Here is a 15,857-nt window from a genome sequence, read left to right as displayed (position 1 = left end):
GCTTTTTTTACAGGTGTAAATGGCATCTCTTCTTATAAACATTAAAACTGTTAAAAGTTATGGATATTGTAAGAAACTTGTATACAATGTGTGTTTTCATCAAATATGTTCCTACCACAGCCGTCAATGGTAAGTGACCGTTCATCTCCCCAATGCTAAACTTCTCCCTGATTAATATACCCGTGTTAACGAAGCACTCCCCATTTTCTTGGCTGCATAAACAACAACAAAATGGAGTTTCCCTTTTAATACATCCAGTATATTATCCAGAATGGTTGTTCTGACCTATCCAATTTAATATATAAATAGCACATGGAATTATATAAAAAGCACATGGAATGGTGTTTCCCAATCTATCCAATATATTATATAAATAGCACATGGGATGGTGTTTCCCAATCTATCCAATATATTATATAAATAGCACATGGGATCATGGTGTTTCCCAATCTATCCAATATATTATATAAATAGCACATGGAATGGTGTTTCCCAAACAATCCAATATATTATATAAATAGCACATGGAATGGTGTTTCCCAATCTATCAAATATATTATATAAATAGCACACAGTACATGTATAAAATTGTGTAATTATACCTGTATCAATATTTTTTTTCTCTGTCCACTGATTTCAGTGACCATGCAGGCCCATGAGGTATAAGATGTTGACTAACTTTTGTCCTAATTAATTAGCTGTTATTTATTAATTAAAACAAAACCATGTTGTGTTTACCATTTGGCAGGTTTTTGCATGTTTAATAAAATTGTTCTTATTAAAATTCTTGAAAAGGAAACAATGAAAAAACCAGGTAGTCTATTAACGTGTTTAATTGAGGTAAGAGAAGAAAGGCTAATTAGATTAGTTCTAAATATAATACATGTACTAGTACTGGAGTGTTGTTTGGGTCAATAATCTAAACATCATGTGCTTTCCTCAAAAATTTATTATTTTGATTAATATTAATTAATTTGACGGTAGATTAGATACAGTTTTAATCAGCTAAATGAAGACAGAAAATATTTTTTGTAAAAAAAGATTTTCTTCCTCCAGATTTTAGGATGGTTGTACATCGAGTACTGTAGTCCAGTTTACTCAATTTGTCTTACGCCTGAAATATATTTGTTTTGTACAGTTTTTTTTTCAGATTTGTTTAGTACAGTTGTTTTTTTCTGAAATATTTCAGGTGTTTTGTTTCTAAAAATTGACATATTTTAAAAATTGTTTGTTTTGTTTATGAAAGTTTTCACAGATATTTCTATTTAAAACTTTAAAATAACAGAATGCTGTTGTTTATTAAGAGAATTTTCATCTAGTTTTATCCTTCATGTCAATGATTTTTGTTTTTGTAAATGCATTCAAGAAATACGGCAATGCTATAGCAAGTTCTTTTGTAAGTTTTCACTTATAATCATAAATATAAGTTAATCTTGTCAATCTGTTTGACTTTGTAGATGTGCAATCTCGGTATGATGACCTCAAGTCCCTTTTGTTGGAGTCTCAAGGTCGCCTAAAAGACGGCGTAGGTTCTCGAAAGGTTATGGAGGAAGACATTCACAAAGTGGAGCGTTGGTGCAAGGAAACAGAGATGAAGTGTGGGACAGAGCCGTGTGTAGACTGTGCAATAGAAGTACTGAATGACCAGTACAAGCAATATAAGGTAGGGGTCAGGGTAGGGTCAGGGTAGGGTCAGGGTAGGTCAGGAAGGGTCAAGGGGGGTTAGAAAAGGTCAGGAGGGGCCAAAAGGAATCAGGAGGGGATAGGGTAGGTCAGGAAGGGTCAAATGAGTTAGTAGATGTCTAAAGGAGTCAGAGTTCAGACGGGGCTAGAAGAGGTAAGAGGGGGTTAAGAGAGATAAGAAAAGGTTAAGAGATGTCAGAAGAGCTTAGGAGAGGTCAGAATGGGTTAGGAGAGGTTAGAATGGGTTAGGAGAGGTCAGAAGGGGTTAGGAGAGGTTAGAATGGGTTAGGAGAGGTTAGAATGGGTTAGGAGAGGTTAGAATGGGTTAGGAGAGGTTAGAATGGGTTAGGAGAGGTTAGAATGGGTTAGGAGAGGTCAGAGGGGGTTAGGAGAGGTTAGAATGGGTTAGGAGAGGTCAGAGGGGGTTAGGAGAGGTTAGAATGGGTTAGGAGAGGTCAGAATGGGTTAGGAGAGGACAGAGGGGGTTAGGAGAGGTCAGAGGGGGTTAGGAGAGGTCAGAGGGGGTTAGGAGGGGTCAGAAGATATCTTATGTGGTCCTCACTGCAATATCACATCTTTGTGTCACAGACAGATGAATGGCTTAATCTGAAATGAAAAGATAAAGTAACTGCTGCTATTTGTATTGTTTTCACTGGAACACTGTTGATAGGTTTCTATGGAAACTATCAAGTAATTCAGACTTCTATAACAACTGTATTACTTATATTTATAATTGTTTTTCAGACACTCGACAATACATCCCACATGTTAATCGTATTTATAATTGTTTTTCAGACACTTGACAATACATCCCACATGTTTGAGTCTCTGATCAAAGAAATAAACGACCGTGGTCAGACCATGTACACATCCCTGTATGAACCAGACAAATTCAGACTTGACCAGACTCTTAAGGCCACTACAGATAGATACGAAAAGTAAGTTCCTCAGAGTAGTCCTTCTCCATGTGGCCAAAACGCTGTAATCTGCCACATCTCAACACTTCACAGAGCTATGCTCACTGTTTCTTAAATTAGGTACAAACAAATATTTACTACATGACACATGTCTTAGCATTACAGAGTTTTAGGAAGTGTTGTATGTATAATAGTAGTACATCATTTGGAAGAATTATGTAATAAATTTGTAATATACAATTTTTTCTACTAAGATATAGATTTATTTACCAATTAAAAGTTTTTGTTAATTGAACACATGGTATTTGATATCAGAATAATACAGAAAATTAAATAGCAATTCCTGATTGGCCTATTTTAGAGTGGATTCCTTGGTGAAGGGTCGCCTAGCGACGCTGGAGAGTGCAATAGCTACACGAAGCCAAGTCCACGACGAGATAGAGAAAGCTCAGGAGATGTTGATAGCTATACAGGACGATCTTCGTCAGGCCAATAAGCCTCTGGGTATCACGGTAGAAGATGCAGAAAACTCACTCCGCAAATATGAAACCATTGGAGAAAAAATGGCGACTTACCAGCCATCTATAGCCCAGCTGAACCAGGCTGTAGAGCGTCTGAGGAACACCGGACAAAACTCCGAGGCCGACGAGATCCTTCAGCTGACTACCCAGTATGAACTTCTCGAGGACCAAGTGGAGCAGCAGTGCCGTAAATGTCAGCAGGCCATCGCTCTACGTCAACAGTATGCTGACCAGAAGGCCAGTATACAGGCCATGGCAACAGAGTACAAACAGGAAGTCATGGACATTGAGGAACAGGTTCTCCCACTTCCGGTCAAGGTCGAGAAACTCAAGGTAAGGATAGAGATACAATTGTACATCTCTGATGTGTATTAAGTTCCAAGGTCGAGAAACTCAAGGTAAGGATAGAGATACAATTGTACATCTCTGATGTGTATTAAGTTCCAAGGTCGTGAAACTCAGGGTAAGGATAGAGATACAATTGTACATCTCTGTACATCTAAGTTCCAAGGTCGAGAAACTCAAGGTAAGGAGAGAGATATGATTGTACATCTCTGATATGTATTAAGTTCCAAGGTCGAAAAACTCAAGGTAAGGATAGAGATACAATTGTACATCTCTGATGTGTATTAAGTTCCAAGGTCGAGATGTTATAAAGAATAAGAAGCAGGAAAGAATCAGATGTGACGTTGCTGACATTGTTTCATGGTTCAAGGGTATAAATATATAACAATAAGGTGTTAAGTTTTTAAAGTTATGGATATTTCTGGAAAAAGATTTAATCACATGGATATTCCTTGATATAGCGGCATCCTTTAAAATAATAGCATACATTAGGCTGAAACTTTAAATCACAAATATATAGTAAATATTGTATATTTTGGATTAAAAGCTGATGATAAAAACCATAGGAAAGATCATGACACATAACCACCATTTTACCTCCTACAAAATTTGAAATGCCTTCAATATAGCAATGCATGACAAATGTATGTATCATATTGTAATAACCTGTATCATGATGTGTATTGTATTGTTGGTTTGATATACCGATACAGCACTATCTTTGTTACTATATAATCCAGTACAAGGTTATTGTCATGTCATTGTTGTGATGTTATATACTCCAGTACAAGGTTATACCAGTCATTGTTTTGATGTTATATACTCCAGTACAAGGTTATTATCAGTCATTGTTTGCATTTGCAGGCTGTTTCTGAAAAGGTGATCACAGCTGTGCCAATGCTCACAGTCCTTGGTGACAAAGCTCAACAGTTGAGCATCGAGAGTAAAACTGAGGATGCCAGAAAGGTGTTCGAGGAGTCTCACACACTGCGTGACGAACTAGAACAGCTGAAGAAAACTGCTGACAGGAAGTCAAAACAGTGCGAGATGCTTCAGCGCAACAAGGACGAATACGAGAATACCATATCAGCAGCAATTGTCTGGCTGGAACAGAAAGAGGACGTTCTGGCTGCCTGTAATCCCCTCGACATGGACACAGTTAAAGTGGACAATGCCATGGACAAACACAAGGTAGATAGATTGATGATTTCCTCACTGAGAAGTGAAATGTCTAAATTTCACCCTCATATTCCTTCTCATCATTCTGACAGTTGTAATTCTGGACAGATTTGTATGATACTTTACCTGTACAATGACCTTCAGTATACACTTGACATTGATAAATTTTGGCATGATCTTTCAAACATCAATGTTGATTACTATAGGTAGAACTTACCCTCAGTCTCCTCAGAATCATGACCAGGTCTCCTTCTCAACAAATTCTCAGGACATTTTCAGATGTTTAGAATGTACCTACATGTGTTAATTGATATTATTGGTATTGGTCTAAGGTCAAGGTCATCATGACTGAATATAGAGTTTTATAGAAGATTGCTTATCACTGTGAAAGGCCTTTTCATTGATGTTTGGGAATGTCTGTACATGGAATTTATGGTCTTTTCATAGTCATGATTTAGTTCAGTATTTTAAATGTGAAAACACTAAAACAAAACTACTGTTGAATTATGTACGTATGCCATGTACATTTTACTGAAATAGAATGTGGTTGTCCTCATAGAAACATATCCATATACTATGTTTAATTATCCAGTGATTGTCCAGTAACTCGTTTGATGTTCTTTGGTAGGCATTGTCAAAGGAAGCCTTGGAGAAACTGGACATGGTCAAGGATAAAGCCCAACTAGAAATGGCTATTTACCAGAAACTGGACGAACCGTTACCTCCAGCTGTGGTGGAGAAGATAGACCAGATTAAAACTCTGGAGGACTCTATCAAGGTAGATAACTCCTAATACTATAGTCCAGCTGTACAGTGTGTTCAACGCTTTATGTGTATACCATGATTAGCTTCTCGATTGAGATTAAGTTTCTTTAAATTGGTTTTGTGGATCGAAACTTCCAATAAAAAATGCTGAAATCGAAATATCTTAATGATCTCAATATACAATTATCTTTTCATGTATGTGTGTATCAGTTGTATTCACAACATTATAAAGGAGAAACCTTGACTATAGTTAAGATTTTATTAGGATGTTTTCTGGGTTTAACTAATTTCGTGTTGTATTTCCCAGAATGCTATCCATAAAAAAGAAGCGTACCTTGATGAGGCGAAGACCGACCGAGAGCAGCTACATATGTCAATGAAACAGATTACAGAGTGGCTGAGTGGGGCCGAGGACATGTTGGATTCAGGATACGACGGTCTTGATTACGACACTCTGAACGATACCCTGAGTGAACAGAAGGTGAGTGTTATAGCTGAAATTTAATATGTAAAATAACGTCTTATTAAAAGATGTGTTTTTTATTTCCTTTCATATTTTATTACCTCACTAAGAAACATGATATCCCACTATTGTCTCTGTAGAGAAATGTATATAATTCCAGTCAAATTATGCTGTCTTAATCAGAAATTAATTTGAGTTTATTCTTATATTATCATAAATATGAGTTATGTGAGAAACAGCATCTTACATTCCTGGCTATCTAATTCATGAAAAACTCCTGGCTATTTAATTCATGAAAATGAAGCTTTTTTAATACTTATTTGACTTGTTTCATAAGTTCGATATGACATAGCCACTCATTGATCAAACTGGTTGTTTTCTACCTATGACAATTTAACTGAATTATTTGGTGTTTCCAGGACTACTTTTCCGAGGCGAGTATGTGCCAGGATGAAATGGAACAAGTGATGGATCTATCGGAGCGTCTACTGCCAACTCTCGATAACAACGACCGGGAAACTCTACGCCAGATGCTAAAAAACACAAATCAAAAACTAGCCAACGTGATGGCAGGATCGGCACGGCAACAACAGTTCCTCGAGCTTAAAGCCGACGAGTGGCGTACCTTCCAGGTCAGATTATTGAGTTGTCTCCCTGTAATAGATAAAACATGGTTATTTTATTGCCTAGTGTGACCCGTCTGATGATAGAGTTGTCTCCCTGTAATAGATAAAACATGGTTATTTTATTGTCTAGTGTGACCCGTCTGATGATAGAGTTGTCTCCCTGTAATAGATAAAACATGGTTATTTTATTGCCTAGTGTGACCCGTCTGATGATAGAGTTGTCTCCCTGTAATAAATAAAACCTTGCTATAGGTTATTTTATTGCCTAGTGTGACCCGTCTGATGATAGAGTTGTCTCCCTGTAATAAATAAAACCTGGCTATATTTATTGTCTAGTGTGACCCACAATTATAAGTCCTTTGTCCGTAAACTCTCAGTCAGTGATATATATCACAATAAAAACTATACATGTATGCTGTATATTACCTTTCATGATGTAAAGTTGTACGTGGCTGATACTCGTTGATATACCTGGTAGTTCTATTGTCATCAATTAAGTTCCTGATTTGAGAGTGTGACCTTAATTTGACCTTAGTGAACATGGCCGTACCACAGATGAAATAGAGTGTGACCTTAATTTGACCTTAGTGAACATGGCCGTACCACAGATAAAACAGAGTGTGACCTTAATTTGACCTTAGTGAACATGGCCGTACCACAGATGAAATAGAGTGTGACCTTAATTTGACCTTAGTGAACATGGCCGTACCACAGATAAAACAGAGTGTGACCTTAATTTGACCTTAGTGAACATGGCCGTACCACAGATGAAATAGAGTGTGACCTTGATTTGACCTAAGTGAACATGGCCGTACCACCGATAAAACAAACTTAGCCTTCCTAAACACCTGGTTTTAGCCTCATTTTCAGAGCTCTGTTAATTTCTTGTCCATGTTTTACTTAGAATTAGTTTTATATACATGTATGTATTCTGTGATTGGTTCTACAGGAGGATGGGTATGGGGTGATCGAGCAGATCGACCAGATGGAGGAGGAATGGGCCGTACTTGAACATATGCCTGTCACCACCCCAGATGCCATTCACAAACAGGCTATTGCCACCAAGGTAATACATCTTATCTCTGATGTTAACACAGTAAGGATTCACAGGAGAAATGTCCCCAAACATCACCACTTATTTATTGTCATCCATTATGACATGTGATTTCAGGAATGAGATGTTGTTTGAAGTTTAAAAAATGTTTAAGAACACACTTAAAACTATTTTATTTAAAAGTCAGGATCATTTATGTGTTTGTCTTTCCTAGGAATTCCTAGTAAAGATTGATGAGATGAGACCTTCCATCAATGACCTCAACGACAAATTTCGTGAGCTGGAAAAAAGTGGTAATGCCAGCAGCCGAGCTATGGTCAGTAAACTGATCACGGAGGTCAACGCCAGGTGGAACAACCTGGTCTGTCAGACGGAGAACAAACAGATGACCATGCAGGTAAACGTTCCTTATATCAGTCTGGAAACAGACATAACCCTGGTCAATACTAGTCACTATATATACTGACAGACATAACCCTGGTCAATACTAGTCACTATATATACTGACAGACATAACCCTGGTCAATACTAGCCACTATAAACTGCTGGAGAATCTTCTCTCACCTTGATCGGATGACTGTAGGACTAGTAAACCAGAGGTCATGGGTTTGAGTCCCAGTAAAGGCATTAAAATAAAATAAATTTATCACGACCTCTGTTACACAGAATAATTAGTAAAATACGTTACGATATCCTAATGTTTCTGAGTGAAGGGAGACACATGTATTATGATTACGATATCCTGATGTCTCTGAGTGAAGGGAGACATGTATTATGATTTACCTGATTATTAGTAAAATACATTACGATATCCTGATGTTTCTGAGTTAAGGGAGACACATGTATTATGATTTACCTAATGAGACCTTGTGTGATCCTAGGATCTCGGAGCTCAGTGGGACGAGTACAACACCCTGCTGTACGCCGTGGAGACAATGTTACAGGAAGCGGATGAATCACTTCCTGTTCTGGATGTGGAGAATGCAACAGGACACGACCTGGTGAAAATGCTCAACGATACCAAGGTAATATCTGTTTATAAGACTTTATCATTAAACATTGAGATCTATGTGGAAGAGGAAATTGTTCATATTATCATATTTGACAGACCAACTGTTTGGTTGGAAGAAACATCATCTTTCCTTCCCCAGGCCCTCTAGGCCTCTTGTTTCATGATGTTTTATTCATACTTTGATCTTTCCTTCCCAAGGCCCTCTGGGCCTCTTGTTACTCCATGTTTCATACATATTTTGATCTTTCCTTCCCCAGGCCCTCTGGGCCTCTTGTTACTCCATGATTTACTCATACTTTGATCTTTCCTTCCCTAGGCCCTCTGGGCCTCTTGTTACTCCATGATTTACTCATACTTTGATCTTTCCTTCCCCAGGCCCTCTGGGCCTCTTGTTACTCCATGTTTTACTCATACTTTGATCTTTCCTTCCCCAGGCCCTCTGGGCCTCTTGTTACTCTATGTTTTACTCATACTTTGATCTTTCCTTCCCCAGGCCCTCTGGGCCTCTTGTTATTCCATGTTCCATTCATACTTTGATCTTTCCTTCCCCAGGCCCTGTGTACCACACTAGAAATCTCAGGACCAAAGATCGATGCTCTAAAGAAGAGTGCCCAGAATCTGCAAAGGAATCTGCCAACAGCTGAGGCCAAAGTCCAGAATCAAGAACAGGTCATGGCCGTGCTAGAGAGACTTGAAAGGTCAGTAAAATCAGTCAAATTAATGAAGATTTGTATATTACTGATGACTTACCAAAGGTCAGTAAAATAAGTCAAATTAAACAAGATTTGTACATTACTGACGACTTACCAATGTTTCTTAGGATCTCTTTATTTGTTGTTGTCTTTAAATATGTGTTTGCCTCCTCAGAATTCCTGACTTCATCACCCATGTTTCTGTACAATTATTTGTTGATTTTAAATTTATTTTTTAAATATTTGTTTTCCTCTTCAGAATTACTGACCAAGCAAATGAACAAGAAGCTGCAATTTTGGAGGAGATAGATGATAGAAGTTCTTTCCAGAATGAGGCTGACCAAACCGTAGCATGGCTCTCGGAGACAAAACTTGAACTATCTCACATGGACCCCGGAAAAGAAGTCTCTGATGTTATGGAGAAAATGGAAAAACAAAAGGTAAATGTCAAAGAAGAAATAAAACTTTAATTGAAAAAAAAAAAAAACATCAAATAAAAACGCATTTCCATCATACATAGCAGACTTTACTGTCCATGGCCACAATGATAGTTAATTGGTTTCTAATTTTGATATTTTGTCCTGATAATTGGTTTCTAATTTTGATATTTTCTCCTGATAATTGGTTTCTAATTTTGATATTTTCTCCTGATAATTGGTTTCTAATTTTTGATATTTTCTCCTGTTTTGGAGCTCTCTTTTGTATTCACAATGACAATTTACCTCTGGATATGTGCTGTATGATGTAATTCTGTAAAAACAGACAGATACTCAATAAAACATCAAATTTAGAAAATTAAGGAAGTTTTCTTCAGCCCCAACACCAGCTTGTTGTATGTGCTTGTCCAAGGGGAGTAACTCTTGAATTTCATTTACTGAAATGCCCAATGGGAAGCAGTACTACAAAACACTGGACATAATGTCCAAAAAATCATTATAGATCTGTTCAGGGGATTTACCCTAGGGCCCATCAACACTGGTAATAGTAGTATCAAGATGATTAACGTTAAACCAAAAACATCTTTGATTTCCTACAGTGTTTCAAAATTTTGAAAACAAATGGCTGAACTCTGAGGTATCATTATAAGACACATTTCTTATTTCATTTTACAAGAAACCATAAACAACGACCACCTCAGAATCTACAGGACCAACATTAGGTTATAACTAGTCTAGATTCTCAGGCTGCAACAGCCAACTCTATATATATATATATATATACCTTCTCGCTAGTCATGACAAAAGGACACAATTATGCTTCTTAAATTTGGCCCATTGTCAAATACACTTTCTAGAAATCCTTCTGTCAATCTTTGGAAATATTCACCTTCTGGGAATGAGTTAAAGAATACACTCATGCTGTCATAGTAGGCCCTGGAGACAAATAGTCCTTTTAGTTATGACCTGGAAACAGTTGAAGCTGTCTTAATACAGCCTTTGACTGGGGAAGAATGTGTTATGTATGAAAAAAGGACAAATTATCAGAATTAGTTCTGGATATCTGGTTAAACATCAGGAACCTATTTTCCAATATTACTTGAAAGAGGGCTTGTATCACTCACCTAGATATTTAAGTCATTATGGCTGTATAGGTGGGTGATACAGGCCCTCTTGGTATTTTGTTATTGTGTACAGTGTAGGTGCTTACAGATGAATAAAGAATTTGTGTGTGATAAATTAGAATTCAATGTTATTTTAGTCTTCAGTGCATCATTTTCAAATTGTAAATTTCTACCTTATAGGTGCTTGAACAGGAGATTTCCATTCGTATGGACCAAATGCACCACATGGGTAAACTTCAAGAAACGAAGTATGCTACCATGGGAAAAGACATACCAGTCGAAATGAAAATGCAGATGGCAAGTTTACGGGAACTCGAGGCTGATGTTGGCATGGCAATGAAGGCGAAGGAGGAGGAGCTACAGCACATCAAAGAGGATCGACAGGAAGTGACATCAGCACTGCGTGATGCATCAGCCTGGCTGGGAGAGGCGGAGCTTCGTTTACAGGAGCGAATTATCAACATTCCAGACAGTCAGAGGAAACATCAGGTTCGTAAATGTTTTTCTTATAACACTGGAATTTTATATTTTTCTGAAATAACGAAAATCATATTGTCTTCCTTTTGTATTTGTTCTTTTCCTGTCGTTGTCCTAAATCTGATAACATTTCAACTGCTAAAGATATCTTAATGGATCTTTAAACCAATATACATCATCCATATGTAAACCAATATACTTTATTCATGTTTGCTGTGTAAACCAATAAGCATCATCCATATGTGCTGTGCATTGTGCTAAAATTAGGCACTGTGACCTTTATATTATGTCTCCCCTTCAAATGAAACGTTAAAGTTATGTTGATGAACTTTGGAGAATATTTGCAGCATCTAAAGGTAATGTGCAGTGCATTTGCCTTTAGCTTTCTGTGACCTTGACCTCGACCTTGACCTCAAGGTGAAATGACAATTTAGTGCAAATTGAATAATAGTTTCTTATCAATGACATTAATTTCTGAATCATTGAAGATTTTGGTTATGAAATTTGTAGCATGGCTGCATAATCAAAATACAGTATGTAGTGCATTGCTGTCAAAAGTAAAATAAGAGCCAATTTTCCAATAATATTGTCCTGCAGTGATGTAACATATGATAGTAAGAGGGTAGCCAGGGAGAAAAATAATCATTCATCCCCATGGGAGTGCAACAGGTGAATCTCAACCACAGGGGGATCTCAACCCTCGGGGTAAGATTATTAAGGTGCTAAACAGCTGGCAAGCCTGGTTTTTTGGTAACTTAGGAATCACTTCCCTCACATTGAGATCCCCCATCACCCCCAAGGAATCTCTTCCCTCACATTGAGATCCCCTGTCACCCTCAAGGAATCTCTTCCCTCACATTGAGATCCCCCATCACCCTCAAGGAATCACTTCCCTCACATTGAGATCCCCATCACCCCCAAGGAATCACTTCCCTCACATTGAGATCCCCCATCACCCCCCAAGGAATCACTTCCCTCACATTGAGATCACCCCCAAGGAATCACTTCCCTCACATTGAGATCCCCCATCACCCCCAAGGAATCACTTCCCTCACATTGAGATCACCCATCACCCCCAAGGAATCACTTCCCTCACATTGAGATCCCCCATCACCCTCAAGGAATCACTTCCCTCACATTGAGATCCCCCATCACCCCCAAGGAATCACTTCCCTCACATTGAGATCCCCCATCACCCTCAAGGAATCACTTCCCTCACATTGAGATCCCCCATTACCCCCAAGGAATCACTTCCCTCACATTGAGATCCCCCATCACCCCAAGGAATCACTTCCCTCACATTGAGATCCCCCATCACCCCCAAGGAATCACTTCCCTCACATTGAGATCCCCCATCACCCCCAAGGAATCACTTCCCTCACATTGAGATCCCCCATCACCCCCAAGGAATCACTTCCCTCACATTGAGATCCCCCATCACCCCCAAGGAATCACTTCCCTCACATTGAGATCCCCCATCACCCCCAAGGAATCACTTCCCTCACATTGAGATCCCCCATCACCCCCAAGGAATCACTTCCCTCACATTGAGATCCCCCATCACCCTCAAGGAATCACTTCCCTCACATTGAGATCCCCCATCACCCCCAAGGAATCACTTCCCTCACATTGAGATCCCCAATCACCCCCAAGGAATCACAACCCTCCCCCATCACCCCCAAGGAATCACTTCCCTCACATTGAGATCCCCCATCACCCCCAAGGAATCACAACCCTCCCCCATCACCCCCAAGGAATCACTTCCCTCACATTGAGATCCCCCATCACCCCCAAGGAATCACAACCCTCCCCCATCACCCCCAAGGAATCACTTCCCTCACATTGAGATCCCCCATCACCCCCAAGGAATCACAACCCTCCCCCATCACCCCCAAGGAATCACTTCCCTCACATTTAGATCCCCCATCACCGCCAAGTAATCACTTCCCTCACATTGAGATCCCCCATCACCCCCAAGGAATCACTTCCCTCACATTGAGATCCCCCATCACCCCCAAGGAATCACTTCCCTCACATTGAGATCCCCCATTAACCCCAAGGAATCACTTCCCTCACATTGAGATCCCCCATCACCGCCAAGGAATCCTTTCCCTCACATTGAGATCCCCCATCACCCTCAAGGAATCACTTCCCTCACATTGAGATCCTCCATCGCCCTCAAGGAATCACTTCCCTCACATTGAGATCCCCCATCACCCCCAAGGAATCACTTCCCTCACATTAAGATCCCCCTTCACCCCCAAGGAATCACTTCCCTGACATTGAGATCCCCCATCACCCCCAAGGAATCACTTCCCTCACATTGACATTCCCCATCACCCCCAAGGAATCACTTCCCTCACATTGAGATCCCCCATCACCCCCAAGGAATCACTTCCCTGACAATGAGATCCCCCATCACCCCCAAGGAATCACTTCCGTCACATTGAGATCCCCCATTAACCCCAAGGAATCACTTCCCTCACATTGAGATCCCCCATCACCCCCAAGGAATCACTTCCCTCACATTGACATCCCCCATCATACCCCAAGGAATCACTTCCCTCACATTGAGATCCCCCATCACCCCCAAGGAATCACTTCCCTCACATTGAGATCCCCCATCACCCCCAAGGAATCACTTCCCTCACATTAATATCCCCCATCACCCCCAGGGAATCACTTCCCTCACATTGAGATCCCCCATCACCCCCAAGGAATCACTTCCCTCACATTGAGATCCCCCATCACCCCCAAGGGGTGAAAGTTCTTACTGATATCAACCTTAAGAATGTTATTCTTATATATTGGTAATTCTATCCATTTCATTGTTAAACCTGAACTTAAAACATGGATGTTATATATTTTTTGCTCACTAAGATCTTGATCTTGCATTATTAACAATAAAATGACCATAATATTAGAACTAAGGTTATCATTAAGACCCATGGGCCTCTTGTATACTCAGAATTAATGACAGGAAGAGAGAAGGGATTTCCCCCACTAAATCATATATATTTATTATTAGAGATACTGGTATACATTAGAGATAATTTCAACTTCAGCCAGAAACTATTATTCAGAAACTTACTTTCTTTGTACAATCCTGGCTATATATATATACACCATACTTGGCATACCGGTTGGTTTTCAGACGTATTATCTACTGTACCGATTAAAATCGTATTTCTGCACTCAGCACGGAATGAGGGCCATTCTACAGACATAAGTATAGAACAGTGATCAATGTTTGTATTTGGTGACTATCTCCGATCTGACTGACCTATTGAGGATTGTTGATATTTCTGCTTGAGTTAGCGTGTATTTTACCTATGTGTCAGTAAACAGTCTTCTTGATCTTTAAAACACTCAACCCCAGCTGGGTATACCCCTGATTTGTATCTCGTTCTACTGGACGCTCGGCTACACTAACACCGTTATTTATTCTTGATAATTCCAAAAATATCGGAGTCTATGCATTCTATGGGACATGACTCTGGACTTATCTTCCAAAAACATTGTCCGGAATTTTATCAGGGATTAAGGTAAACTGAAGCAGGGTTTGGTTCAAATATTTCATTATTTAAATTCGGAAATTAATAGGAAATCAATTCTGGTCCATTATCAGTAGGTAAACATGTTGCTTTAAAACGTTGGTCGGGTGCGGTTTAGCAGACTTTGTCAGGTTAATGTAGAAATCGCAACACATACTGGGATAAATGATTGACAGCTTTTAACATAGGAATTCTACTCTCTGGTTCTGTGTGGGATACAAAGTATCCGTAATGTAGGACTGGTATTTGTGTAAATATACCTGTGTTTTCCTATAGATCTACCATTATCCAGGTATATATACATACACTGTGTAACTGTTACCTGGAATTACAAATTGAGTTTTGAATTCTCCGAGTGTGTATTGACAATACCAGGTGAGAATTCAATATTTACCTTCTGGTAACTGTATACTTATATAGGTAAAAGTAACCTTGTCATGTGTTACCTGTCAAAACTTGTTAGGAAAAAATCAAAGATTTTAATTAAAAGCTGTTTTGACTTTCAATTAGATCTGTTTAGAAACCCTGATTCTTCCTACAATGTTTAACTACGTAAATATAAGTGTTTGACTGCTGTAAGAGTTACGTTTCTTTATTTAACAGGCCCTGCAGGATGAGTTCTTTGAGTTTAAACAAGTGCTGGATAAATTACGAACCAAAGGAAGTGATTTGATAAAACACACCCCTGACTCTGTGGAGAAACAGATTGTACAGAAGGCTCTCGCAGACACCAATAGACAGTGGCTCGCCCTCCAGGCAAAATCAGCCGAGCACGCCCACAAACTTGCTACATCGGAGAAACTGTCCGACGCATTTGATGAAGTTGCTGAGGCAGTGAGAACGTGGCTGGATGGTGCTGAATCAGTGGTGAAGACCAAACCTCAATATGGACACTTTGACAAACTGAGGGAACAACTCAAGCAACACAGGGTAGGTGGTTCCTTAATGAATATTAATTAGCAAAGAGTTGATGGGGAGGGAGTGTTAACTTACTATAGGTACATGGGA

General features: G+C 39.3%; 1 protein-coding gene across 1 annotated transcript in view; it reads left to right on the top strand.

Moving 5' to 3' along the window:
- LOC117323158 (nesprin-1-like) overlaps nt 1-15,857 on the top strand; it is a 180,777-nt gene that overhangs the window by 111,128 nt on the left and 53,792 nt on the right. The window contains 15 exon segments of the mRNA XM_033878197.1: nt 121-129; nt 1,458-1,663; nt 2,479-2,621; nt 2,962-3,454; nt 4,331-4,657; nt 5,274-5,423; nt 5,718-5,891; nt 6,293-6,505; nt 7,449-7,565; nt 7,768-7,950; nt 8,435-8,578; nt 9,118-9,263; nt 9,517-9,697; nt 10,999-11,307; nt 15,453-15,779. Coding sequence (XP_033734088.1) covers nt 121-129; nt 1,458-1,663; nt 2,479-2,621; nt 2,962-3,454; nt 4,331-4,657; nt 5,274-5,423; nt 5,718-5,891; nt 6,293-6,505; nt 7,449-7,565; nt 7,768-7,950; nt 8,435-8,578; nt 9,118-9,263; nt 9,517-9,697; nt 10,999-11,307; nt 15,453-15,779 — 3,122 coding nt within the window.

This window comes from Pecten maximus, chromosome 3 (assembly GCF_902652985.1).
Source record: "Pecten maximus chromosome 3, xPecMax1.1, whole genome shotgun sequence".
Classification (NCBI taxonomy): Eukaryota; Metazoa; Mollusca; class Bivalvia; order Pectinida; family Pectinidae; genus Pecten; species Pecten maximus.
This window is presented reverse-complemented; position numbering and strand designations above follow the sequence as displayed.